The sequence below is a fragment of the Halichoeres trimaculatus genome, unplaced genomic scaffold (genome assembly GCF_033239565.1).
Source record: "Halichoeres trimaculatus isolate MK-OKI-2021-1 unplaced genomic scaffold, fHalTri1.1 fHalTri1_scaffold_7, whole genome shotgun sequence".
Taxonomy (NCBI): domain Eukaryota; kingdom Metazoa; phylum Chordata; class Actinopteri; order Labriformes; family Labridae; genus Halichoeres; species Halichoeres trimaculatus.
The window spans coordinates 35,447,343-35,474,939 of NW_027437185.1; the positions used below are offsets into that span (position 1 = coordinate 35,447,343).

Consider the following 27,597-nt stretch of genomic DNA (forward strand, 5'->3'; position numbering starts at 1 on the left):
TGAATGAATGGAGCGAAATGCTGCCTCTGGGTCGAGATGACGTGGACTCATAATCCCTCTGACGTATTTTCGCCGAGTCATCCAGCATAACGTTTGACAACCTTTGTTATCTCGGCTATTACAGGTAAGCTACTGAAGCTGAGCTAATGAAGCTAACGTTAGGTTAACTAGAGCCTTTTGGAAAACTGCTAACAATGATGTACAGTCACAAAAGTACAAAAACTAGAAAAAAAATAGGGCAATCAACTCCCAACAAACAAAGAGACATGATAAACAACGCAGCTAGGAGCTAACGTTAGCCTAATGTAAGCCTGACGTTAGCCTAACGTTTCAAAGCGCCCGTTAGACAGCAGTGGTGGTTCTGATGTTAAATATTACTTTATATTTCTTTACAGCAAAGTTGCCTCAAATACTCTGTCAGCTTACCTGAGAGTAGATGGAGACATCCTTCTTCATTTTATTCACACAGAGCTGATGTTGTGGTTTACTGCACAACTTTATCCAAAGAAGACACGCAGGAAAGGGTTAAGAATACACTCCGTCACCCAGCCTCTCATGATACCTCTTATTGGAGTTGCATGTATTCCATGAACACCGTTTTTAAACAAAAAATCTCGCAAAAACTGAATAAAACCGAACGAAAACTGACTTTATGCATTTCAGCGGACGTCCAGGCAGAGAGTATTCGAGTTAGTGCCGTTGATAGAGACTCTCAACGGTTCAAGTGTATGGGAATGACTATCCGCACTGTGATTGGCTCATTCCGTTAGGGGGGCGGGACGAATCCCACACTTGTAACTTCTATTTTGGTGCTGAGCTGCAGTTACTTATTTCTGACAGCAGGTGCCACTGTTGCGCTATTTAGCTGGATTTAATCCTTAACAACTAGGTTTCACAAGCAGTGACACGTTTTAGATTCAAGCAGTAAAACCCATGGACTTAGAAAGAAAGAAAGAAAGAAAGAAAGAAAGATTGTATATCAATTTACTTGGCTCAAAGTGAGGTCAGCACCATAGGCTGTACAAGAGTGGACAGCGTGGCTCCGCCATTTATTATTGTACGGTTTTGAAGCCAAAATACCACCGTCTCAGGCGCCACCATTGCAGCAATTTGGAGCCAGAGTCTGCGCAGTAGAGACGATGAGGGATTCTGGGAGAATCTGAGAGGAGCTGGGTGACAAAAATAATATTTTTTTGTTTCTTTCGAGAGTCTAATCACTTTCTGACTCTACCTCCCGACATATTTTACAGTCCCGGAAAAAAATACATGAGAACGGCATCTGTCATTCATCGTTAAACGTTACATAAAGCCTTGTTTTTAACCTCGTATAACTAATGTAAACAAATATTTTCAGAAAATAAGAGGACTTGAATACAAGACAGCCAAATTATATCTTCAAATCACCACAACAATCGGACATGAAAAACATTTCTACCAGGTGTATTATTTTTGTAAAGTTTGACCACAGCCCATCTGGAATGGCTGGAAAGCCGGATTTTTTTAAACCTATACTGCAGCCAGTCACCAGTGGGAGCAGTTTTTGTGGAGACCTCACTTTGAGCCAAGCAAGCAGACCTCCATTTTTTTTTCACATTCTATGGTCACCACAAAAACTGCTCCCCCTGGTGGCTGGCTGCAGTATAGGTAAAATCTCCAGCTCACCAGTCATTCTAGATGGGCTGTGGTCAAACTTTAAAAAATTAAATAGACCTCATAGAAATGTTTCTCACATCTGATTGTTGTCAACTCAACTCAACTAAACTTAAACTTTATTTATAGAGCACATTTAAAACAACGAAAGTTGACCAAAGTGCTGTACAGATTGAAAGCAGCAAAAATAACAGAATACAGTGCAACGATACATAAAAACAAAAACAGAGTTTTGTGGTGATTTGAAATTTGGCTGCCTTGTGTTCAAGTTTCTGTGACGGGGTATTTTGGTTTCAAAACCGTACAATGGTAAATTGCGGAGTCCCGTCGTCCACTCAATACAGTCTTACAGTCTGTGGTAAAAACCTGCAATATGTGAGTCAGTAGGAGCTCTCATGGGTAAGTACTGCCCTCTGTTGGACAAAAATTCACACTGCTGTCCTTCGAGGGTGAACCAAACATCTCCACAAACTGTTTGAGCTGCCTCAGATAATAAGCTCAGTGTGTTTTACGTGTATGTGTCATTAATATCTCTGCCTTTGACCTCTCACAGTTTTATTTCTTCAATTTTCTGTCCCTCCTTTTTCTTTTTCTTTTTTTAACGCTGACATGTTTGGAGGAAGATCAAACTCTTCTTGAATCTGATTTTCTCTGACAGTACGACCACAGCTCCTCTGACCTGCTGTTTCCTGAGCTTCACAGATCTCTGCCCAGGCCTCAGTCTCTGTGTGAGGTGATGCTGGTTATGATCTGGTGTGTGTTCCTGACGTCTGAAGCCAAAAACAATTTCACACACAATGAACAAAAAGCTGCTCCGTCACTTCTCCCTAATAAAACCCAAAACATCTGCAATAAAGAGTTTTACTGAAAGGTCTGCATTAGCCCCAGGGTGTGTGTGAGTGTGTGAAAGAGTGTGTGTGAGTGCATTCTTCTTCCCTCCAGAGGAAACTGAAGGGTCCCTGTGTGAGGCGTTCACTGCCTCACGTTAAACTCTGTAAAAAGACCTATGTTTCTGTTGGACTGCTCTCACCTGGACCACATTAGGATCCCTGAAGCCCTGATCCTCCTTCAGTGGCGCAGGGGTAGCGTGCACGTGCAGGACACGCCGTGCACATGCAAAAACACGCCACGCACGGGTCACACATGATTTAAGTCGGCGTGACGGCTGTGACGCGTCGACGCTTTGCGGCCTTTTTACAAACCAACGGAGAGTGACGTGCACCCAGCCTGACCCTTTTCACACACACACACACACACACACACACACACACACACACACACACACACACACACACACACACACACATCTCTGTCTGTGAAGTAGACAGAGGAAGGAGGTGTGGAATCTGTCGGAGTTCAACTTCAGAGCGGACACTGCACTTTATGATTTCTCCTTTTTCACATTGTGGTGCCACACACACCCACACCCCCACACACACACACACACACACACACACACACACACACACACACACACACACACACACCCGTCTCTCTGAGGATCAATCATCTCACCTGAAGCTCCTCTCATGGTGAGTTCAAGTATCTCCAGAAGCTCAGAGAACAGAGCTCTCAGAGTCCAGCCCTGCAGGGACGGTCCTCAGACCCAGCTGGAGTTTCATAAGCTGACGGCTTGATGTGACCTGAATGTGTGTGACCTGGATCCTTCCCCCTCTGACCCTCTGACCCCTCTGACCTTTTCCAGCAGTAAAACCTTTAAGAGGAGGAAAGTATCTGCTGTTTACCGTCCTGCAGGTCCAGCTGGAGGACAGAGACATGTTCTGAGAGTTTGTTGTACTCTCACTCTGATCTCTGAGTTTGATTCAAATAAAGTTCAAACATCCTCACTCTGATACTCTGAGGCTCCGCCCACACCTGATATTAGACCTCTTGCCCCCCTCAGGCACCATGAAAACAGAAACTAGACCTCAAATCCCTCTGCAGCTTGTCACTGAAGCGGCATGGGGACTGAACCAGAAGGACCAAGGACATGGAAACCATGATGAACCCGTGATGTAGGGAGGCACTGACTGCAGACTGTTAACGATAGACTGTTAACGAGGAATCAAGCTGAAATGATCTGTGATGAAAAGTCCTGCAGACTTCAGAGCAGACAATTCAAAACCTGCAGTTCCCTGAGTGTCCACTAGGGTGTCAATCACTATTTCTTCTTGTTTGTTTGTTGTTAGTGTTGGTGGGGTTTTATTTTTCTCTTGTCTTTTTTTCCTGAAGTTTTTTCCTCACTGCTTTTTTCTGAGTTTTGCCTTTATGTCTTTGTTTTTTGTTCCTGTTGCATAATTTTTTTCTTTCATTCTTTTGGTTTATGTTACTCGAGTTTCTTTACTTTTTCATTGTTGGTGGAGATGTTTTGTTTTTTTTTTTGTTTTTTTTGTTTTTTCTGTTTTTTTTGTTCTGTTTTGTTCTATTTTTTTTTTATCTGTTAATTTTTTGGGGGGAGATTTTTTTCTTTTGTTTAATCTTGTTTATTTTACTTTTTCCTCTTTTTTTCTGACTACTTTATTTCTTTGTTTGTTTTTTGTTCTTGAATTTTTTTTCTTGGTTTCATTCTTTTGGTTTTTTTTTCTCAACTTTATTTACTTATATCTACATTTCTGAAACTTTCTTTTTTGTCTTTTTTTCTTCACTTCATATTTCCTTTTTCTTTTGTTGGTTTTGTTTTTGTCTTCTTTGTTACTTTTATCAATCTGTTTCCTTTCCCTTTCTGTTTATTTGTATTCTTCTGTCTTTTTTCATCACTTGTTGTTTAATTCTCTCTTTCTCTTTTTCTTTGTTTCTTCATGTTTTCTTTAAATTTGTTCCTTTTTTTCAATTTGGTCTCTCCTGCTGAGTTTCTTTCTCGTTTTTTTTTTTTAATTTCCTCAACACTTGCTTTTTTTGTTTTTATGGTATTTCATATGTTTCTGTATTCTCCTCATTTTTTCCCCTCACTTTTGTTTACTCCTTTTCTTTCATGATAAACTTTTCATTGAGTTTTGAAGAAAGTTTGATTTTGTCTCACACATACCCCCCTCCTCCTTTGTGGTGTCTGGTGTCTGGCCCCGCCCTCCCCCCTCTTCCTTTATAAGTCCGGCCTGTCCTGAGTCCTGGAGGCACCGCGGGCTGCGGAGAGACGCAGAGAGACACAGAGAGAGGAAGAGGAGGACTGAGAGAGACAGACGCAGAAGAAAAGCTCAGCAGCTGCAGGAGGGATTCCGGTCTGAGTCAACATGAAGGTCCTGGTCTTGGTTCTGGGTCTGGCCCTGGTTCTGACGGTGTGTGTGGCCCGGTCTCCGTACCAGGCGGTGCTGCAGCACAGCCGGATCAGAGGCCGTCTACAGGGGTGAGTCCATGAATCTCAGACTTTAGAGTCCTGCAGGAACTTTCTGAGTCTTCATGACGTCACAGAGACGGTCTGTGACGTCAGCCGCAGCTCCGGCTGTGATGCTCAGAGCGTCCGTGAAACAGCAATAAGTCCTGGAGGACTTACTTAGACCTGCACCTTAAATCTAACTGTCCTGTCAGGTTAAGGCGGCGCAAGATAGATGGAGCTGATCTCAAACACATGTCGCTTTAACAACTCCTGACTGTTTTATGATCTGAGCTGTAAACCTGTAAAACCATCCAACAAGACCACATCTCTCTCACACACTCACACTCACTGTGTGTGTTTGGAGGAGTCTCTGAGTCAGTCCACCTTAAAAAAAACATGTTTGAAGTTTTTCAATCTGATAGAGCTGAATGATGTAATGAAAGATTGTTGATATTCTCAGCCAATCATTCAGCTCTTCAACCAAAATAACAAAGATTTAAATCTTTAGCGATTTAAGGGGTTTAACTTTAAAGAGGGGGTATGATTTGGTCTGTCCCCTGTCCCTCTGGTGCCCCCCCCCTTCAAAAGAGCTCAAAAACTCTCAGTTTTTCTCTCCCTGGTGTTTAAGTAAACCCTTATTTCAGCCTCGGTCTGGAACACTTCATTTTAGCTGCTGCCTCTTTAAGACTCCCTGCTCCACAAACCCCTTCACTCTGATTGGCCAGCCTGTAAGATGACATCATTTCAGCAAGTGCAGATCTTGGTTGTAACTTAAAGGTGTTTTCAATAAGGCAGAGTACCCCCTCTTTAATGTCAGTGATGAAGGAACACTTTAATCCTCTCATGTTTGATGGTTTCCGTTTTCTTAAAGGTGAGTCTGTGGTTTCTGATCCTGAAGTTTTAAACCCCTCCTCTCTGTCTCTCTGTCTACTTCAGGCCAAACGTCTGTGCGATGCAGCAGCTTAAAGGCACCGACAAGAAATACTTCACCAACTGCAAACAGTGGTACCACCGTAAGATCTGCGGCCAGCCCACGTAAGTCTGACTGACACTTTGCTTTAACTTAAAAAACAATGAGAGGTTTAACCTCCTGACTGATGGGTCTTTCTGCTGTCGAGCGTTCAGCCTGGGGAGAGTTTGTGTTTAGAGGACGTAGGAATGTCCCTCTCCAGAGGTGTCCTCGCCTCTTATATAACCTCAGCAGAGGGAAAGTCTGCAGCCTGGCAGAGCATCAGCGTCTCTTTAGCTAAAAACCTGCAGAGGGGCAGTCAGTGCACAGTCTGACCACAAGGAGAGCTGAGCTGCTCTCATCTGTCGCTCTTTGGCTTTCTATCCATATCCTGTCTTTGTCTCTTCTCCATCACTGACTTCACTTTGAGTCGATTCTCTTGAGTCAACTCCACCGGGCTGCACTGGCATGAAGGTGCAGGGACCAGGGTCTAAGCCTATTTCTGTGGTAACTGTTCTTTGTTTTGGTTACTTTCCAGAGGTTCAGGGACTTAAAGAGGCTTTGGACTTGGTTAAGTTCCTCCTAACCAATGGTCTTCTTTGAGCCTGATAGTGTGAATGTGTCTCTGTCAGCTCCTGGTGTTCCAGTTTAAAGAGTGACCCTGTAAACTGGAGACCTTCAGATGAACATGTCAGTGGATTTCCAGTTTATACAGTCACCCTTTTATATAGAGCTCTCATTAACCCTCTGTAACTTTACGGTCAAAATCAAATATTTGAAAAGAAAAAAAAAACATAGTAGAATATATTTTTATGCCCTAAGATGAATAAAAACATTGAGGGAGAAAATCTGGACACGGGCTGAAATGTAGACCCACGATGGGGACCATCAGAGAAATTACTTTACTTTAGTCAGAATTTTTTTTTTTTTTCTTTTTTTTTTGCCTGATTTCTGATTTTTTTTTTATTTCTCTTAAAAATAACTTGAAATGAATATATTGTCTCAGGAATCTGGCCTTAAAGTAATTTAGTAGTGACAAATCAGAACTCTGACCTTTTTGACATTAAAGTGATACTCCACTCATCTGCTGGTTTCCTCTGCACTCAGACGGGGCCATATTTTACTTGACCAAAAACACAAATAAACGGACTCCCACCGAAAAAATCTGATATCAGTCTGCATTCACGCTTTATTTCGAGAATTTTCAGCGCGTTACTTTCACACAAAAACACCGCTAAATAAGGCTCTAGTTCTTCAGAGGAAACCGGCAGAGGAGCAGGGAGGGGGTGTTTGGTGCGAGCGCCCTGAGCTTCTGCTGCAAAAAACACTGCTGTAGGGGTAATTTCTGCCCTAAACCTTGTGATAGGACCCAACTTGTTCCATCCTGGAGTATCACTTTATACATGTTATGAGGAGGATCTGTTTAAGTTGGACTGCAGTGCCACCTCGTGAAGATGTGACTTTTACCAAGGCATTTGTTTTTTTTTGTTTTGGAATAAAATGGAGATCAGGTTTGCAGGACCACAGGTGGACCCTGAGGACAAATTTTCTTTGTTCAAGAAAACTTTTTACCCGTCACAACACCACGAGGTGAAGTATTTATTAACAGTTAGGTAGAGCTAAGGTTTGACTCACGTAAACAAGCAAACTTTGTCAAATTGTCCCATAGTTTAGTAGTTGGATATATTTTGCTCTACTGACAGTCTGGTGCTCTGAGATGTGTCTATAATGTGTAAAGTGTGGCATAAACCTAGAAAGCCTCTCCAACCTCTCGTTTGTATTCCTCCTGCCATGGGTCGGTGTGAACACATGAAATGTAGGTCATCTTGCCTTCTTGTGGCATATTTCGTAGGGAGTGGCAGTCTGAAAACTTCTTGGCTGAAATCCTCTGGATGTCTGAGTAAAGATGCTCTTCAGTAGAAAACGCCGTGGCCCTCCGGCTCCTTCCTCTAAGTATCAGAGCTCCTGAGACCAGTCTGAGTCTGTCTCTGTGTCTATCCACTGTGTCTGATCACAACCTCAAAAGACTGACCCAAACACCCGGCATGAAACACACACACACACACACACACACTCACACACATTCAGTGCCCTAATCCTGTTCAGCTCATGCAGGGAGTTCTGTGACACAGCTGGGCCACTGCTGCTGGAGCCTCATTAATAACCTCTAGTGTGTGTGTGTGTGTGTGTGTGTGTGTGTGTGTGTGTGTGTGTGTGTGTGTGTGTGTGTGTGTGTGTGTGTGTGTGTATGTGTGCGTGTCTTTTTAAACAGTACTTTCCAGTCGCCTTGTTGAGCAGAAAGCGTTCAGGTGAAAAATGGAGTTGTTGTGTTTTTGCAGTGAGCGACTCCTCTCTCTGTAAACACATCACTCCATAAATCTCAGGTCCTGCTCTCCCTGCAGAGCTGTGAACATGAGGAGGAGGAAGAGGGGGAGGAGGAGGAGGAGGCTGTGAGCTGACAGAGACCCACAGTGTGTTGTTGACGTTGTGAAACATGCAGAGTTGAGCTGATGTTGATGAGAGTTAGTCGAACTCCTCCTCTGCAGCTCTCAGAGGTTTTCCTCCTTCAGCTTTTGTTTCACTGACACGTCCTCTTCTGAGGAAACACCTGATCTATCCCACAGATGCAGAGGTGTTTCAGCTCTGAAGACAGGAGACGGAAAAAAAACTGATGAAAAGAAAGTCTGAAGAGGTTCAGAGCAGGAAGTACTTCAGCTGTGTTTGTAGTTTCCATGGAAACAGCTGCATCAGCGTGTAAACTTAAAACTGTTAATAACAGAGTGAATCACCCTTACTCCTCTCTCCAAATGTTACTTCCCTATTTTTACTTCCACTCACAGAATGAGCTGATCCAAAACTGTGTGTGTGCTTCTGTGTGTATGCGTTCATTATAAATGAGAGAGCAAAACCAGTTCAGGAGTCTTTTAGCTTAGCATAATGCTAACAAAACTCTTATTTAAATCAGTCAGCTCTGGTGAAAAGACACTATTATTAACAGCTCACAAGTTAGACTTGGTGCTATGGAACTGTTCTCAGAGATTCTCCCCCTTTCACGTGTCTTTTCAAGGCAAAGGCAGGGAGAGCACACTCCCCTCCCATTTCATATAAAAGCATGGAAAAGCAACAGCGGGAAGAGCACAGCATCCTGTTATTTTTTTGTGCATAAATAGCTAAGGCAAGGGGAGCACACCTTCTGGTTTTTCTCAGGCTTTGATGTAAAAAAAAAAAAGAAGTGGAAAGGCAGGAAGAGCACACCTCCTCTTTCTTTTATGTGCATACATTAAAGGCCAAAGCAGGGAGAGCACATTTTCCCTTATTTTCATATACATGCAGAGAAAAACAAAGGTAGGAAGAGCGCAACATCCCAATCCTTCATGTGCATACTTTGGAAGCCAAGGCAGGGAGAGCACACCTTTCCTCTTTTTTATTTACATACATAAACCCTGAGGCAGGGGGAGCACATCTCCTCTCTTTTTCATATACACGCATAAATGATTGAGGCAACGGAAGAACACATTCTGATTTTCATATGCCCTGACGTGAAAAACAAGGCAGGAAGAGCACACCTTCTCCCTCTTTTATGTTAAACAATTAAAGGTAAAGGCAGGGTGAGCACATCTTCCCCCATTTTTCTTATACATGCATGGGAAAAGCAAAGGCAAGACTTTGATGTGAGAAAAAAAAATAGAAAGGCAGGTAGAGCACACCTCTCCTCTCCTTAAAGTGTATACATTAAAGGCCAAAGTAGGAAGAGTACACCTTTCCCCTTCTTTATATACATGCAGGGAAAAGCAAAGTCAAGGGAGCACAACTTCCTGGCCATTTATATGCCCTGATGAAAAAAGGCAAGTAAAGCACACCTTTCCTCTTTATATGTGCATAATTAAAGGCCAAGGCAGGGAGAGCATACCTTCATATTCACACATGAATAGCTGAGGCCCTCCGCCTAGGTGGAGCACATCTAGCCTTTTTTTTAATGTGCTTGCTTTGACTGTACCCTGGGGCTCTTTGCTGCTTCTCTGCCTGCCTCGGCTTGTCATGCATTTACACTAAAGAGGGGTAGGTGTGCTCTCCCCACCTGAGACTTTTCCATCCCACATATGTAAAGGTGTGAAAGGGCAGGGAGCAGGGAGCTCTTTTTTCTGTTGGAGGTTTTCAGGTTCAGTCTTAATGCTTCAGACCGACCGTCTGTGCACTTAATGTGCCTGTGTGTGTGTGTGTGTGTGTGTGTGTGTGTGTGTGTGTGTGTGTGTGTGTGTGTGTGTGTGTGTTTGTTCACATACTCATGTCTCTATGAGAGTGTGTTTATGAAGGCGTCTCAGTTTGTCGCTGCAGGATGTTGAACGCAGCTTAAAATCCCACAAACAGATTCTTTCAGCTCGGCTCAGGAAACTCAGAAAAAGAGGAAGTGAGAGTTTCTGAGGACGTTTGTGAAGCTGTGAGAGGACCTGAACGACCCGCACACACAAATCAGTCAACACACACACACACACACACACACACAGGCAGAGAGTCTGTGGAAACACTCAGCTCTTATCTGACAGGTTAATTAGATTTACACTCCCAGGGGGGGTGTTTGAAGTCATGCTGCGTGTGTGTGAGTGTGTGTGTCAGTGGGTTTCTGTGGAGGAGGATCAGGAGGTCAGAGGTCAGCAGAAGGAAGACTCATAACTTCCCTCATAACTCAAAACCCTGACTCCCCCCTCCCTCCCCCTCCTGAGACTCTCCTCAGCTCGGACCTCCTCTCCTGAAAACTGAACACTCAGCAGAAATCTGTAACCACTGTTCACAACGCTGACATGTAACTTAGGTGTTGCTTCATACAGATGCTAACATGCTAACTGGCTTTTTAAATGGGTGTGTATGAGGTTACTGCTGCTTCTGCAGACAGCCTCTAGTGGCCACTAAGAGATCTGCAGTCTTTAGCATCCCTGATAATCCTGCTCAAAAGTTTTGACCAAGTCAATTTTTCTCTTTAATCCAGAGTTAATAATCTGGAATCTGACCAAAGAGGACTTTTTGCTCGTCATTATCCAACATCTAACATCACAGACCTCCTCCTCATCTCCTCCTCCTCCTCTCTCCTCCCTGCTCCTCCTCATCCCTCACTCACACTCTCCTCAGCTCCTTTCTCTCCAGCAGATTACATCAACATCCTGAAAATCTCATTGAGTCTTCTCCGCAGCCCTCCTCCCGCTTGCGGCCTCCTCACCGTTTATCTTGGAGTCTTTTCAGGATCAGAAACTTTTCTCAGACCGGCTGAGTGACACACGCCTGCAAACTCAACCTCACCGACCGTTTCTCTCTGCTGGAAGTTTCCGGATCGTTTCCCTGGAGTGGCTCGACCCCGCTGCCTGAATTACTGCGACCTCGCTCCGTTTGTTTGGTCAGGAATTCATGACCGCCATCTTTGTTTACCCGCAGACCAAACGGGAGTCGAGTTTCCATCTGGTTTGATAATCAGTCCAATGTGCACGCTCTCACACACACTCACACACACACTCATAGTTTCACACACACTCAGTTAGTAGCTGGTCTCCATCTGTTTATGTTTTACTGCTGCTGGTTTCGGGCTGAACGGTTTCTGACTCAGTTTGATTTTATTAAAGAAACCTGACAGACCTAAGGGACTGGAGACCTGGGACCTGGGAAAAGTCCAGGAGCTGTAAAAACGTGTAGGACATGAGACCTGAGATACCTGAGAGACCCAGGAAACATGAGAGACCTGCAAAGGTCACATATCAGGGACCAAAATCTGAAACTGTAGTCTATTAAGAGACAAAATGACCTAAAGGGGCAAAAGAAAAACCTAAAGAACCAAAAATGGGACCAAAGACAAGTTCAAAGGGATTACATAGACCTGGGAGGGAGGCCAAAAAAAAAAAAGAAACAGTACCAAGGAGTAGACCAAAGAAGAGTCCAAGAAGTGACCAAATAGACCACAGGGACCCGAGAAACCCAAAGAATAGTCTAAAAAAAAAGACCAAGGAAGAGTCGATAAAAGAGTCAAAAGAAGAGACCAAAGAAGTGACCAAATAGACTAAAGACACATGAGAAACCAAAGAAAAACCCGAAAAACCAAAGAAGAGACAAAATAGACTAAAGACACGTGAGAAACCAAGGAAAAACCCGAAAAACCAAAGAAGAGACAAAATAGACTAAAGACACGTGAGAAACCAAGGAAAAACCCGAAAAACCAAAGAAGAGACAAAATAGACTAAAGACACGTGAGAAACCAAGGAAAAACCCGAAAAACCAAAGAAGAGACCAGAGAGATTATAGAAAACCCTGAAGGACCTAAGAAGAGACCAATGATTAGTCTAAAGAAGACTAAATAAAAGACCAAAGAAGAGCCCAAGGAGACCTGATAGACCAAGAAAAAACCTGGGGACCTAAAGAAGAGACCAGAGAAAAGACCTATGAGATTAAAAGAAAACTCTGATGGACGAAAGAAGAGACCAAAGAGTCAAAAGAAGAGACCAAAAAAGATTCCACAGAAGAGTCCAAAGAAGAGACCTGAGAGACCAAGGAAAGACCTGTAGAACCAAGAGGAGCCCAGAGAAAAGACCAAAGAGACACAAGACATAAAATAAAACCTAAAAGGGATAAAAAACCAAACATAATTCCGAAGAAGAGTCAAAGACTCCGAAGAAGAGACCAAAAAAAAGATCCAAAAAGTGACAAAAGAAGAGTCCAAGTAGACCAAGGATACAGGTAAAACCTGAAGAACTGAAGAAGAGACCAGAGAAAAGACCAAAACCTAAGAGATTATAGAAAACCCTGAAGGACCTAAGAAGAGCCCTTAGGAGAGACCAATGACTAGTTGAGAGAAGAGACTAAAAAAAAAAGACCAAAGAAGAGTCAAAAGAAGACACCAAAGAGACCTCAGAGACCAAGAAAAATCCCAAAAGGACCAAAGAAGAGCCCAAAAAAGGACCTAAGAAACCTTAGAGATAAAGGAAAACCCTGAAAGACCAAGGAAGAGTCAAAAGAAGAGACCAGAAAAGAGTCTAAAGAAGAGCATTAAGAAGAGACCAAAGAAACCTGAGAAACCAAGGAAAAAGCCTGGGGACCCAAAGAAGAGACCAGAGAAATGACCTAAGAGATTAAAGAAAACCCTGAAGGACCAAAGAAGAGACCGAAAACAGACCTAAGAAGAGTCAAAAAAAAAGACGCCAAAGAGGCCTAAGAGACCAAGAAAAAACCTGAAGAACCAAAGAAGAGACCAGAGAAAAGACCAAAGAGACATAAGAGATTAAAGAAAACCCCAAAGGGATTAAAAACCAAATAAAATACCTAAGAAGAGACCAAGACTTCAAAGAAAAGACCAAAGAAGAGTCCAAAGAACAGATGAAAGAATAGACCAAAGGAGAGCTGAGACCAGAGAGACTAAAAAGACCACAGTGACATGAAGGGTCAAACAAAACAGACCAAACTAGGGACCAAAGAGAGTCACTTAAGTCCCCCAGACTTTTTAACTCCACAGTCTGATCCATAGAGACGTCAGGAGGACCGGGAGCTGCTAACACACATGTGCACTGAAATGAGGCGTGCAGGCTGAATGCAGCTCTCTGTGACTTCCTGTAGAGATTTCCATAATAAAAGTGTCTGAGCCGTCTGGGCTCATAAAGCTCATTTCCTCTGAGAGAAGAAGAATCTGCTGCCAGACGCTGCATGACGGGGGACGGGAGGGTGGGGAGGAAACTCACATTCACTGCCAGAGCCGCTACTAAACTTCTCACTTCCTGTTTCCTTCAAAATAAAACCTCACACAGCCACACTGAGGGGGAAAAGTTTCTTTGGATCAATGTTTGGGACAAGCTCTAGAGACAAAGAGGGTTTTCTAAACTTAACTAGATGTAGGCCCTGGTTCCTGCTGGTGGTGACCTGGTCAGTGTTGACGTTGTCATGGAGACGGCCGGCCTGTACCTGGAGTCTCAGTCTGGCTTTATTGTGCTCATAACTTTATTAGCATCATTACCCACAGACAGGAATTTATGTGTCTGCCTGCAGCGGGGAGATTTCACCGCCGTTACGAGCGTCTCAGGTGGAAACTCAGAGTTTTATAGAGCCGTTCAGTTTTTCCTCCTCCAAAACCTGACGCATGAGTCCCTCTGAGGTCTGAGGGGGTTTCTGCCTCCTGCAGACAGGAAGAGGAGATGGAGGAGGAGGAGGAGGAGGGGGAGGAGGAGGAGAGGGTTGATGATGATACGATAAAGACAGGGAGCAGAAAACAGAGCCTCATGTGTTCTCTCATGTGTCCCCCTGCAGGGTGATCACCTACGAGTGCTGTCCTGGGTACGAGAGGATTCCTGGAGAGAAGGGCTGCCCTGCTGGTACGACCTTTGACCTCTGACGTCAAACACACACAATCCATCTGTAGGCGCTGAGACCGCCTGGGTTACTCAGGTCATTAAGTCTCTTCTCGATCTCCTGGTGGTGGATCCAAAATCTTCTTGAGAAACGTCCAAAATAAATTCATAAAACTCCAACAGAAGATTTCAATAACCACCACCAGAGATCGAGGAAGACTCAGCCTAAGAGGGACTGCTGTCAGACCACATTAAACCCCTGATGTGGATCAGGCCTGAGTGGCAGAGTATCAGATGTTATGAATCAGCACAGCTGCAGCCAGGACTCAAAGGGGGCTCAGATTTCAGGCCTTCACGGGGTAAAGACCCTGCAGGCTGAGCGGAGAAGTGTGTCACAGCTCGGAGCAGAGAGCGTCCCGCTGTGACCGACCCTTCCCCTGCATACCACCGCCCTGGCACAGATGCATTGTGGGTGTTCTGCTCCAAACGTTTGTTGTTGATGAAGCTGTGCAGACAAACAGAGAGTCTGTGTTTGTTGGTTATGATGATTGGTTCTGCGTGTGTTTGTGTGTGTGTGTGTGTGTGTGTGTGTGTGTAGCGCTGCCTCTGGTGAACATCTACAACACTCTGGGCGTGGTCGGAGCTTCCACCACCCAGATGTACTCTGAACGAGCCAACCTGAAGGGGGAGGTCGAAGGGCCGGGGAGCTTCACCTTCTTCGCCCCGAGCAACGAAGCGTGGGCCGCGCTCCCAACTGTCCGTAAACACACACACACACACACTCACACACACACCATCAACAACACATGTTGCTAAGTAGTTTTCTTGACACTCTTTCCATTGGTCGTTGTTCTTGCAGGAGATCCTAGACGCTCTGGTGAGCAACGTGAACATCGAGCTGTTGAACGCTCTTCATTACCACATGGTGAACCGCCGCCTGACCTCCGAGGAGCTCAAACACGGGTCCTCCTTCGCCTCCATGTACCAGGACTTCCACGTCCACATTCACCACTACCCCAACGGGGTAAGAGACACACACACAAGTTGGGACTGATTTAATCAGGGTTGTACGTCTCCTCTTTGTGTTCTTTGCTGATGCTCACCCTGCCTTAACTTTTGAGATTGGAGGAAGTTGTTTCTTTCAGCTCTGACTCCTCACGCACGCTCTCTCCTCAGATCGTGACGGTGAACTGCGCTCGTCTGATCAAACCCGACCAACATGCCACAAACGGTATCGTGCACGTGGTCGACCGCGTCATCACCGCCATCTCCAACAACGTGCACACGCTCATTGACATCGACGATGACCTGGAGACGCTGCGGGTGAGTACACCTGCCAGTCACTAAGGTGGATCCGCCTCTGCACAAACTCACTGTGCTCTGCGTTTCAGACCGCCATGGCGGCTGCAGGTCTGAGCGCTTTGCTGGAGAATGAGGGTCAGTACACCATTTTTGCCCCGACCAACGACGCCTTCGAGAAGATTCCTCAAGAGACCCTGACCAGGATCCTGGGAGACCCCGTAGCTCTGAGAGGTGACTATTCAGAGGCTCTTCCTGTTTCATGTCTAACGTGATGATCTGGACCCTGATCCTCCTCCTCTCCTGTCTCCGCCCCCTCAGACCTGCTGAACTACCACATCCTGAAGACCATGCAGTGCGCCGAGTCCATCGTATCAGGGACGCCCATGGAGACTCTGCAGGGGACCACGCTGGAGGTGGGCTGTGATGGGGACCAGATGACCCTGAACGGGAAGGCCATCATCACGAAGAAGGACCAATTGGGAACCAACGGAGTGGTCCACTACATCAACGAGCTGCTCATCCCGGACTCAGGTAAGAACTCTGACACCACCAGCACCACGCCATCGCCATCCGTCCACCGCCCTCATCATCATCATCGTCTTTAAACTTTCTGTCCAGCCAAGGTGCTGCTGGAGCTGGCTGAAGGCTCGTCTGTCACCACCGCCACCAAGCTGTTTGTGGATGCGGGTCTGACCCCCCACCTGACGGGCTCCGAGGCCTTGACCCTGCTGGCTCCTTTGGATGAGGCCTTCAAAGGTAACCACTTCTTCCTGCGCAAAGAGCTGCAGCTCTGTACCTCCTTACTTATTCATGTGTGTGTGTGTGTGTAACAGGGAGTGTGTCGATGACTCCTGACCTGAGGAAGCTGCTGACCAATCATATCCTGAAGGAGCAGCTGTCATCAAAGTCTCTGTACCACGGTCAGGAGCTGGAGACGCTGGGAGGACTCAAACTGCGAGTGTTTGTCTACAGAAACGTAAGAGCCTCCATGTTTCTCTGACTGCTGTCTCACCCACCCTGCTCTCTGTGGAGGTCACATCATCTGCAGCTGATTCCCTTTAACGTGGCGGTTTTCAGCTCTTTGTTGTGGCGTGTTTAACCAGAAGCTGTTTGTTCGTCTGTGTCTGAAAACCAAACCAGATCCAGCGTTCTGTGATGGGACCGTTTCCTGGAAACACTTTTGCAGTCTGAGTCGGATAGTTTCCACATGATCAGAGTCTGAAGTTGTTCATTTGTCAAAGCAGCTGTGAGTGGGGGGGGAGGGCGGTTTGTCAGGCTGTGTCGCCTGTTGCCGGGCGGATCAGGAGGATCGTCCATCTTCACTGGTCGTTAACATCGTCTCAGAGATGATCTCAGCGGGTCAATGAGTTTCAGTCTGCGTGTGTGTGCATGTGTGTGTGGGGGTGAATCCTGTGGTCCCGTCCTCAGGGGGTCAGAGATGATGTGATGTTTTGATGTAACCAGAAAACACCAAATGTTTTGACCACATGATGTCATGATGACATTATGATGGAGATGTAAGTTAGAGCCGCCTCCAGAGAGGAAAACAGCAACAACAGATGTAAACAAACATGGCGTCTAAGGAGGACGACAAAGAGTTTTACTGCACAGACTAAAACGTAAAGGTCAGAGGACAAGATGAATAATTTAACAAGTATATTTTTACTTTTACATGTTGATAAAGTTTTTCTACACTTACACCATGTCGGCTGTCAATCATGGCCCTAATATAGGAGCAGGGACTAGAATAGAATGGAAACTACTTGATTTATCCTTGAGGGGAAATTCAGGAGGAGTCACTGTAGAAATCAAGAAAACAAAAGTAAGAAAGTGTATAGAAAGTGTGAAAAGCTCCATAAGAAAATAGATGATGACAGCTTGTCCATCATTGTCCAGTCAGCCAGCCTCCACCTCCACAGGGTCCAGGACTGAGCTTCTTCAGCAGTCTGTTCAGTCTCTGTCTCCTGGATCCTGTCTGCTCACAGCAGGTGAAGCTCTTCCAATGTGGCGTTGGTGTCTGGTGTTAGCTCTGTTAGCCATGTCTGTGAATAGCATGATGCTACTCTGCCTTCTGGTATTCCCTCTGGTGCTGGGTTAGCACGGCTAGCTTGTGACTCTGGAAGGACATGTTGATGTCCTCACTTCTTAGCTCACACCTCAGAACCAGCACGTCGTCCTCACCTCCTTCTCCTCAGCTTGTGGGAAACATCCGGCCTTGCACCAGTTAGCATTGACATGCTACAGGCTGCTAACAGCTGATTTCACATGAAAACAATGCAGCCATGGTTACATGTAGGATATCCAGACAAACACAGGAGCAAAAACAGCAAAAATATCACTGGCGCTCCATCTGCCGTGTTTTATCGGCATGTATGTGAATGTGCACGGAAACAATTTGGATACTGCTGACAGCTGGGGTCAGGTGAAAGTTAGTGCCATCGTTGTAGGCTATGAAATTCATCCAGCAGAGGATGGGGATGTAAAAACCAGAAGAGGGGATCCCACCCTGTTTATGACCTGTACTGCAGACGGGCAGCAGGGGGCGCTGTGCAGGGTTAGCGCGAGGCTGAATGTTCGGCTGCAGAAAAAGAAAAGACTTCAAAGTCTGAGTGACCTGATTTATGGGGACAGAATCAATCTGTACTGGTCTCTGCTGGTCTCAGGTGATCCCTGCTGGTCTCTGGTGGTCTCCCCCCTGGCTCCACATGTTTCAGGTCCTGGACTTGTGGGTGGTTCACATTTCTGCTCAGTAATGAACTCTGCAGACCACAAAGAGCTTCCTGCTTCCCACGGCTGCTAAGTCTTTCCAGACACAGGGTGTGTGTGTGTGTGTGTGTGTGTGTGTGTGTGTGTGTGTGTGTGTGTGTGTGTGTGTGTGTGTGTGTGTGTGTGTGTGTGTGTGTGTCACATCATTATGTGGTTATGATGCCTGCTTTGTTCCGTCTCTCATGACTTCATGATGTTTTCCATTAATTCTCTGTTTGAGTGTCGAACAGAGGAGCAGACAGCGTGTGTGTGTGTGTGTGTGTGTGTGTGTGTGTGTGTGTGTGTGTGTGTGTGTGTGTGTGTGTGTGTGTGTGTGTGTGTGTGTGTGTGTGTGTGTGTGTGTGTGTGTAAATATGAATGTCCAGAACACACTGCCTTTTCTTCCCCCTCCAAAAACAACAACAACAGGCCTGTTTATTTCACAACACACACTCATTTAGAACAATACACACATACTTTCACATCTTCTCTCAGCGTGTTTACAGTGAGGCTTTTTGTGTCTCGTGTGAATTTGGAAAAACCTCAAAAACATCATAAATAAACTTTGATTTTTACATAAATGTGAGGACATCAATCAAGCCATCAGGCGAGAGAAGAATCCTTCAGCAGACACACACATGTCGAGCAGGATCAGACTGACTGAGGAGTCAACATCCACACACACACACACTTGCCAGCTCACACTGTTGGTTCATGTGTTCATGACTTCATCCTCCTCCTCTTCCTCTGTGTGTTTGTAGAACCTGTGCATAGAGAACGCCTGCATCGCCGCTCACGATAAGCAGGGCCGATACGCCACGATGTTCACCGTGGACAAGGTGCTCGCCCCCCCGATGGGCACAGTGATGGACGTGCTAAAGGCTGATGACCGCTTCAGGTGAGTTCACCTCAGTCTGGTCCTGATTCCTCTTTACAGGCTGATTCTGTGTGTGAGGAGAAGTGCTCCTGTGTCTGCTTGTATTCTGAATCTTATCCACCAATCAGGAGTCAGCAGGAGGATCGGTCAGTATGGAGAGCAAAAGCAGGAGGTTCAGAAGTCGGTGAACAAGTTCAAATCTGTAAATATTGGAGCTGGAGCGACATTCATGGGTAAAAAGTAGGGATGGGTACTAAATATGGAACTTCTATAGTTACCAATTCCATCTGTAGTATCGAGTGTCGACCCCTGTTTATTTACACCGTGAGGGAGTGGAAGAGTAGGTGAATTTCCATGCTGGACGTGAACACAGCACTGCAAGGTGTTATTCATTCATTCCTTCTTTTATACTGCTTATCCTGTTCAGGGTCGCGGGTTGCTGGAGCCTTTCCCAGCTGAGAGAGGCGGGGTATACCCTGGACTGGTCATCAGTCAATCACAGGGCTGACACATGTAGACAGACTACCATTCACACACACACTCACACCTGAGGACAATTTAGAGTGACCAGTCAGCCTGATGAGCATGTTTTTGGACTGTGGGAGGAAGCCGGAGTACCTGCAGAAAACATGCAAACCCCACACAGAAAGTGGGAGTCGAACCAGCAACCTTTTTGCTGTAGGGCTGCAGCGCTACCACCGTGCAGCAAGAAATGAGTATGTTAAATTGAAAAAATATTAAGATTTCATTATTAAAAAATTTACTTTTTATTACCACATAAAGACTCAAAAGTACCAAAAAATGGTACCATTGAGTACTGATACTGAATGCCAGTTACTGTGTATTGGTACCATATTGTTTCAAATGTGAAAGGTTCCCACACCCAGTAGAAAATCAGTTTCATCCAGTGGCGATTGCTCTAAGACTGAGGGAAGCTCAGCTTCCCCTAAAATGTCCCCATAAAAAGTGTTGATATGTTCTGCTGTGTGTACATTTCATTGATAAAATCTGAGCTAGAATTCCTTCATTTTTTGTTCAGAATCAGCTCCTATCACAGGTAACTGGCTCCACCTCCTTCTCAGTCATCCCCGCAGGGTCTCAGCGCTTTAACACAGTCGGACGCTGAGCATCTTCTGACTTCAGCGGGGAAGCGTAGAGTGGGTTGTTCCACTGTGGAAACTGGACGGTCATTGGATAATGTTGAGCTTTGTCCCGCCCATCGGACGCTCAGCGTCTCTGGGGGTCTATGAGGCAGTGGGCTGGCTTGGACGCTGGGCTTCTGCATGATGATTGGATGATCTGTCTGAGGCCGAATCCCTTTTTGATTGACAGTGAAATGAGCCAGTCAGAGATCTTGAAGTATAACCCTCCACCGGAGCTTCTTCTGTAGAGAGGAGCTTGTCCTGTTTGAAGTGACTCAAGTCTTACACCCCAAACACAATGGGCCAAGGCCGTTTAAGCAGTCTAGCTCTGCTGGCCATTGAGAGAACACTGGAAAATTCCTTGGAGATAAGCACCTGGTTGGTATGATGCCTCAAATACACCAGATAAATCTGTGGTCCGACTCCACTCCTTTGCGTGTTCAGTCCGAGAAACTGCATGACAGACAGTTACACGTTGATGATCCTCTCTTCATTCATGTTGGGCTGTAAAACCTCAAACCTGTTGACTCCTGGTCTGGCTCCACTCATTATGTCCATTTATCATTATAGTCAATTAAGATACAAACTGGTATCAATACTGTTTGTTTTATTTTGAAAGTCACTGAGTGTTTTTAGGTAGTTTCCAGTCACAGCAGACGTACCTGGTGTATTTGAGGCGTTAGAGTCACCACAGACTGAGGGATGTTTCTACTCAGGCAGTAAGCGACAGCCTGTAGAAAAAGAAGTCTGAGCTGTCAAAGAGCGGCAGATGTGTTTAGCGCCTGCTTTAATGTCAAACACTTTGTTTTCCTGTCATATTGTCCACATCGATAACATGTGGAGAGAAGAGTCTCTGACAGAAACACGTGACAGACTCAGCCCATGAGTCAGAGCGTTCGGGACGTTCCAGGTGGTTTGGAGTCGAGGTTTTAATGACGAGCACGTAGAGAGTTCAGCTGTGATGGTTTAACCAGACTCTTCATCCTCCACCTCCTCGTCCTCCTCCTCCCTGTGTTTTCTCAGTCTCAGGAATCCTCCAGCAGGACTTCACTAACAGCTCTCAGTGTGATCTCTGGGCTCCCAGCTGTCACTGAGGCTTATGATGATTGAACGTAGAGGATGATGCTACTCTGCCCTCTGGTATTTCCTCTGTTGCTGGGTTAGCACAGCTAGCTTGTCCATCTTATTGGAGATAGATCTTACGTTCCCAATAACGATGGATGGAAGGACAAGTCCATGTCGTCACTTCTTAGCTCACACCTGAGAACCAGCACCTCCTTCTCCATCCGGCCTTGCACCAGTTAGCATTGACATGCTACAGGCTGCAAACAGCTGATTTCACATGTAAACAATGCAGCCATGGTTACATGTAGGATCTCCAGACAAACACAGGAGAAAAAGTAGTAAAAATATCACCGAAGACAAAACCAGTTTGGTGTGCATGACCAACAAATGAGCCATACAAAGTAATGAACCACTCCAAATATAAAGATTATGAAAAAGAGACGAAAAGCCACAAGAAATGGACAAAGAAGAGCAGCGCCTAGAAACTTTTGAGGTCTTCTATGTGTGCTTGGAAACACCACATACATACACTCCATTCGAGATCGCCAAACTTTTTCTTTCTCTTTGTTTTTAATCTGATTGACTTGCCGATAACAGCTGCTTGTATATTATTTTGTACAATCTCCATTTTTTTAGCTGAAAGTTGTTTTTTCTTGATCTTCTCTCAGTCTCACTGTTTCCGCTCGCCCGGATTGTTGCTGTTGATGTGTAGTAGAAGTGCAATACATATATATTGGTTTGGGTTTTTCAGAAGGTTTCCTCAAATTATGACGCTCCACACCTGTGTCCCTGTAATTGTGTAATCATGCTACGTTCAGGCAACCCGTAACTCGTGTTTTTCACCTCCAACTTGTACCAAAACGATGTACTCGTGTCATCACATCACTGCCTAAACACTCTAACATTATTCATCTGCTAATGCTAATGCATCACTGGCAGCTGCTCTGGTGTTAGCTAGTTTTTAGTGCATCAATTAATACAAAATATGTTTTCATGTAACAACAGATAACATAAAATACAAAGTATAAGCTCCTGTTACCTTGTGCGCTGTTTCCCCTCCTCTGTTTCACTCAAATGAGACAGTCAGAGGCTCCTTTGGCGAAATGATTAAGAATTCTGCCTTTAACGTCAGCCATGTTGGTTTGTTTATAACATAATTCCTTGCGCTGAAGTAATAACTGTCCTGAAACACTTTCAGGCTGTAACTCTGAGATTTCAACTGGGAAATTTCCAAGTTACAGGTCGCCCTGATGCTAAACTTTGAGCACCGATGATTCAACCTGTTGCTCCTCCTCTGGTTTCAGCGTCCTGGTCGGAGCCATCCAGACGGCGGGGATGACCGAGCTGCTGAACCAGCAGGGGGCGCTCACCTTCTTTGCTCCTACCAACGCCGCCCTCAACGCCAACCCGGCCGAGCTCAACAAACTGATGCGTGAGTTCACCAGAGGTTGTGTTACATGTCCTGGACGAGAGGATGACATCAGATTATGATGTTAACAGGAAGTGTGTGAGACAAGAAACAGGAAACAAGGACAGAGAAAAAAAACATTAATTCTGAGAAAAAAACAAAATCAAAACCAAGAATATCAGAGGATCAGTTCCTCTTTCTGTGAAAACCAGTTTGTTTATTAGCTTCATTCAGCTGAAGGAAGACTGAGGAAAGCTCTGGCTTCTTCCTGTCTTCATGTCTAAACACTTAATGTGTTTCAGTTATTCTTTTCAGAACACATTTTCCCTCATTTTTACTCTAAAATAATAACAGTTACAGACCTCACTTTTTAGTTTTAGTGTATTAAAACTCAACAGTGCATCCTCTTCTCTCATAAGGTCACAGTGAAACTGGTCAGAGGTCCAAAACAATCATTTAGCATCAAGCTAACTGGACATCATAGCCACAGAACTCAGAATGAGCTGAGCTAGCACACATTAGCATTAGCATCATCATAAACCACGATAAACTTAAATGTTTAATACACGATTCCCCTCTGTCTGAGTGAGTCCCACAGCTCCTTCTTTGGTCTGCAGCTCCAGAGATATTTTGTTGATGTGACTCAGAGCTGATGGTTTAATCAGGTTTATACAAAGTCCTGTGCTTGGCCTCAGTAGGCCTCGTGAAGACAAGCACAGGGCTGTTAAAGAGGAGGAAGCACAAACACTCTGCCCCAAACGTCAACATAACGATGGTTTTAAAGATGAGAATATGAGCTGACATTTATTTATCCTCCTGATGGGAACCTGTCAGTCCAAACTGTTGTCTGTCTGACTCCTCCTGCTGCTCTCTGTGACTCTAAACAGGTCATTATTTACAGAAAGAACATCAGGCTGTGTGAGAAAAGGCTTCCAACTAAATAATTACTGAGGGAACACTGAAAAAAAACAGAAATCTTATCAAGTGTTTTTGTCTTACTTTCAGTAGAAAATGTCTTTTTAGACTTAGAAAAAGCCAAATTCACCTGACCAGTCCAGAAAAATGTTTTGTTTCAAATTATTCAAAGACAAAATTGAGGTCTGAATTGCTTAAAACAAGTTAAAGGTCCCATATTCTGCTCCTTTTCTGCAGTTTACTATGGATCATTGATGTCTTCATGAAATGGTAGTAACATGTTTTGGTCCAAAAAGCCAATAAATCAAGCACAGCAGCATTGTTTCCAGGCTCTCATAGCCCCTCTGTTCAGAACGCTCTGATTTAGTGGGCGTGGCCTTCATATGTAAATGAGCCACCACTGATACCGCCCCGCTCTTCCACGTCACTGAGAGCGGTGCCACGAGCTCCGAGTGCACAATGTTTAGAAAACAGAGAAGCTCGTTTACCGTAACATTACAGGCTAAAACAACAGGCTAACTGCAGCTAAAGTTAGCATCCTGAAGCTAACACAGAGACAGGGGGGGCACTGAGGAAAAGCTCTTCTATCTGCTCCACAGCACACAGCATTTAAAATACTCACATTTCCAGGGTCCCAGGTTTGTTGGTAGATGGTTGGTAATGCGCCTGGATTCAGGACCAGTCTATTGGCTAGCCCTCTGTTGGACTGTCCAAAGTTGGAAAAGCAGTCGGCCGTGAAGCGAATAGCACACACATGCACAGTTTCACTGAGTGTAGCTGGAACATTTCCTTCAAAAATGAACTCTAGACACTTAGTCTGTCTTCTTCTGAGATGGGAAGCTTGAGCATGGAAATATGTGGCTGTTTACAGCCAAAAACAGAGCAGTGATGGCTCTTCAACTTTGGCATTCTCCTCCAGCTGAGAAATCTCTCCACCAGCGAGGAGGGGAGTGGGCGGGGAGGGGGTTTGGGAGTATCGACTCCGATGGACCAATCAGGTCAGACTTGCTCTTGATTGGTCTAAAAAAGGGAATCGCTGACGTCGGCAAATCCCCAAAGGTTTTAGGTCAGGATTTTACATTCACAAGCACTGCTAAGTACAGGTTTGGTCATTAAATATCACATTTTGTGGGCTGGGAGGAAAGTCAAAGACCCACAAATTTCACTAAAAGACTCAATAAAGTGATTTTTGCATAATATGGGTCTTTAAGAATTAGACCAAAACAATAAAATATAATCAAACCAATAGAAAATGATAAAACTAGAGGGGGAGGCTTGTGTTTTCAGAAGCAAATGCTGGATACTGAAATGCTGAGCCCTTTTACCTTGAGACCCTAAAGGCATCAGTTCTATTTACAAACTCTGTTCATTGAAATTGAATGTAAACAGGCAGGACAAAAATGAAGAAACAGTCTGGTTTGGACCTTTTTCTATTCATTTCTATGGGCTACTTTTTGTTTTTGGTTTTTTTTAATGTTGCACAGCATATAAATGAAATCTTATCAAGTGTTTTTGTTTTACTTTTAGTAAAAATGTCTTGTTATACTTAATCTGAGATATATTCAACTGGTCAGTCCAGAAAAATGTCTCATTTCATATTATTTAAAGACAAAATTGAGGTCTAAATTGATTATTAGAAGTCAAAAAAAATCTGTCAATGGAACAAAAAAAAATGCTTTTCGGATATTTTTTAACATATGACAAGTAATTCAGACCTCATTTTGTCTTTAAACAGCTTAAAATAAGACATTTTTTTGGACTGGTCAGGTAGATGTAGCTTATTTAAGTCTAAAAAGACCTTTTCTACTGGAAACAAGACAAAAACACTTGATAAGATTTCAGTTTTTCCTGTGTGAATATTATTAAAAGTGAGAGGGTTAGAAATTTGGGTGATACACAAATATTCTTAACATTTTGCAACTTGATTGGTGAAGATCTGAGAAAATTTGTTCAAGGAGAAGTGAGCCAAAAAACTTACAGAGAAATGAGAAGTTTAAAAAATAAGTTGGATTCCTGTGCAAAATGCTTTTCAACATTAAACTATCAAAAGAATAGAATTACACCCAAACAATAGATTGTGATCAAAACAAGAGAATAAGATCAAAGAAGCACAGCAGGAACAGAGCATTAAAACAAGATCAAAGCAATAAAACCAAATTAAAACAATAGAATGAGACCAGTACAATATGTCTTGATCCAAACAACAGAATGAGAGGAAAAAAAAATTAAAGATGAAAAATGAGACTGAGGTCAGAGGCAGGGATGCTGGCGGGAGAAATAAAAAGATAAAAGCAGCTGCAGGCTCCAGAAGGATTCCTGGTCTTGAAAGATCATCAGTGCTCGATGACAGAACGTCCTAACGTGGAGGAAACTGAACCCAGACAGAGACGTTTCCGTCTGCGTCCAGCTGGACATCATCCTGTCCATCACTTCCTGATGTGTACCTGTTGTGTCCCCGTCTCCTAGGTAACCGCCAGGAGCTGTCAGCTCTGCTCAGGTATCACCTCGGGGAGGGAATGCTGGTCAGCGGGGGAGTCAGCTCCCACACACGGTTCAAGCCTCTGCAGGGGGAGAGGCTGGAGCTGGGCGTGGTCAGTGCACACACATACACACACACACACACACTTACACACTCATATTTTCATATAACTTTATTTAAAACCTGAAGAAGAGACGATGACGCTCTGCTGTTTATGTCTCAGAGGAACTACACCATCTACGTCAACAGGGTCCCCGTGGTGGAGGCTGACCTGATGGCGACTAACGGAGTCGTCCACGCCGTAAACACCATCATCAAACCACTGCGTGAGTCACAGCGCCCCCTGCCTGCTCCTCTCTGAACTCCTTACCTTAAATTTTAACGCATTTCTTCACAGAAACAGTAGCGTACCTGTGCAGGTGTTATGCTTTCTGAGACTTTCTGTGTTTCTGCAGCTCCAAAGGTGGAGCGGGAACAGGCTGACGGACCTGCAGCTCCGCTCAGAGCAGCTGCTTCCTCCAGGGTGAGAGCACACACACACACACACACACACACTCACAGGTGCATGACTGTTTGCTCGCATACACACCTGAAATCAGGACTAATCCTGCCCTCCTCTCTTACTTCAGGCCGACTCAAGGAGCTTCAGGAACAGTGAGTGTGTCGCGTCTTTGACCTTTCTCTGTCTCCACCATCTCCACGGGATTCAAACTTGACACTCTCTTTCTGTGTTTTCCTCAGACGATCTTTTCCAGAAGGTGGTGCGGAGTCGCTCCAGCAGGACGATGATCAAGAGTCAGTAAATCTGCAGCCAAGAAGAAGAAGAAGAAGAAGAAGAAGACGTCACCAAAGAAAACCATCTGTGCTCATCACAAAGGGTCAAAGGTCACACATTTAACAAGAGAAAGCCCATAACTCCTCCAGCGCTGCAGAAGAAACAGTTTGTGAGTCTGTGCCCTGAGTTTGGTCTGTCAGGGAAAAGTTTTTATCAATGCATCACTATTTTCATATCAAAGACAAGTAGTATCTGTTTATACCGCCAGGAAGTTTAATACATGTACGTCTCTTTTGGGAACAAACCGTAGCATCTGTTGGGGTTGTTGAAAGGCATTGTGGGAAATGTAGGAGAAAAGAAGAATCTCTGTTTTTAAAAAGTTTTCTTTTTTATATTTTTTAACTTTTTTTGTACTGTAAAAAAAACAGCAACAGATAGTTTGGACAGGAAGTCCCGAGTTTGAAATCTGTCATGTAAAACTTTTGTAAAGAGTGTGTGTGTTTGTGTGTACTCAGTGTGTGCGTCCTGCAGCATGTCGCAGGTCGGAGCTCCAAACCAACAAAAGACACACAGAACGCCAGTGTTTGTACAAAATAAAGATGAAAATGAGCTCTGAAAGTGTGTGTGTGTGTGTGTGTGTGTGTGTGTGTGTGTGTGTGTGTGTGTGT

The 27,597-nt window shown here is 44.7% G+C and overlaps 1 protein-coding gene across 1 annotated transcript; it reads left to right on the forward strand.

The window, feature by feature from the left end:
- The first annotated feature begins 87 nt into the window (after positions 1-87).
- On the forward strand, positions 88-27,534 carry tgfbi (transforming growth factor, beta-induced). The gene is made up of 18 exons (XM_074674502.1): positions 88-124; positions 4,737-4,990; positions 5,897-5,995; positions 14,181-14,245; positions 14,820-14,977; positions 15,081-15,245; positions 15,398-15,544; positions 15,613-15,754; positions 15,842-16,054; positions 16,142-16,279; positions 16,357-16,499; positions 19,030-19,166; positions 22,657-22,784; positions 26,142-26,266; positions 26,378-26,480; positions 26,610-26,677; positions 26,784-26,808; positions 26,896-27,534. Exons 2-18 carry the CDS (start codon positions 4,878-4,880, stop codon positions 26,955-26,957), a joined length of 2,031 nt encoding a protein of 676 aa, XP_074530603.1. The 5' UTR covers positions 88-124; positions 4,737-4,877; the 3' UTR covers positions 26,958-27,534.
- The last annotated feature ends 63 nt before the right edge of the window (positions 27,535-27,597 follow it).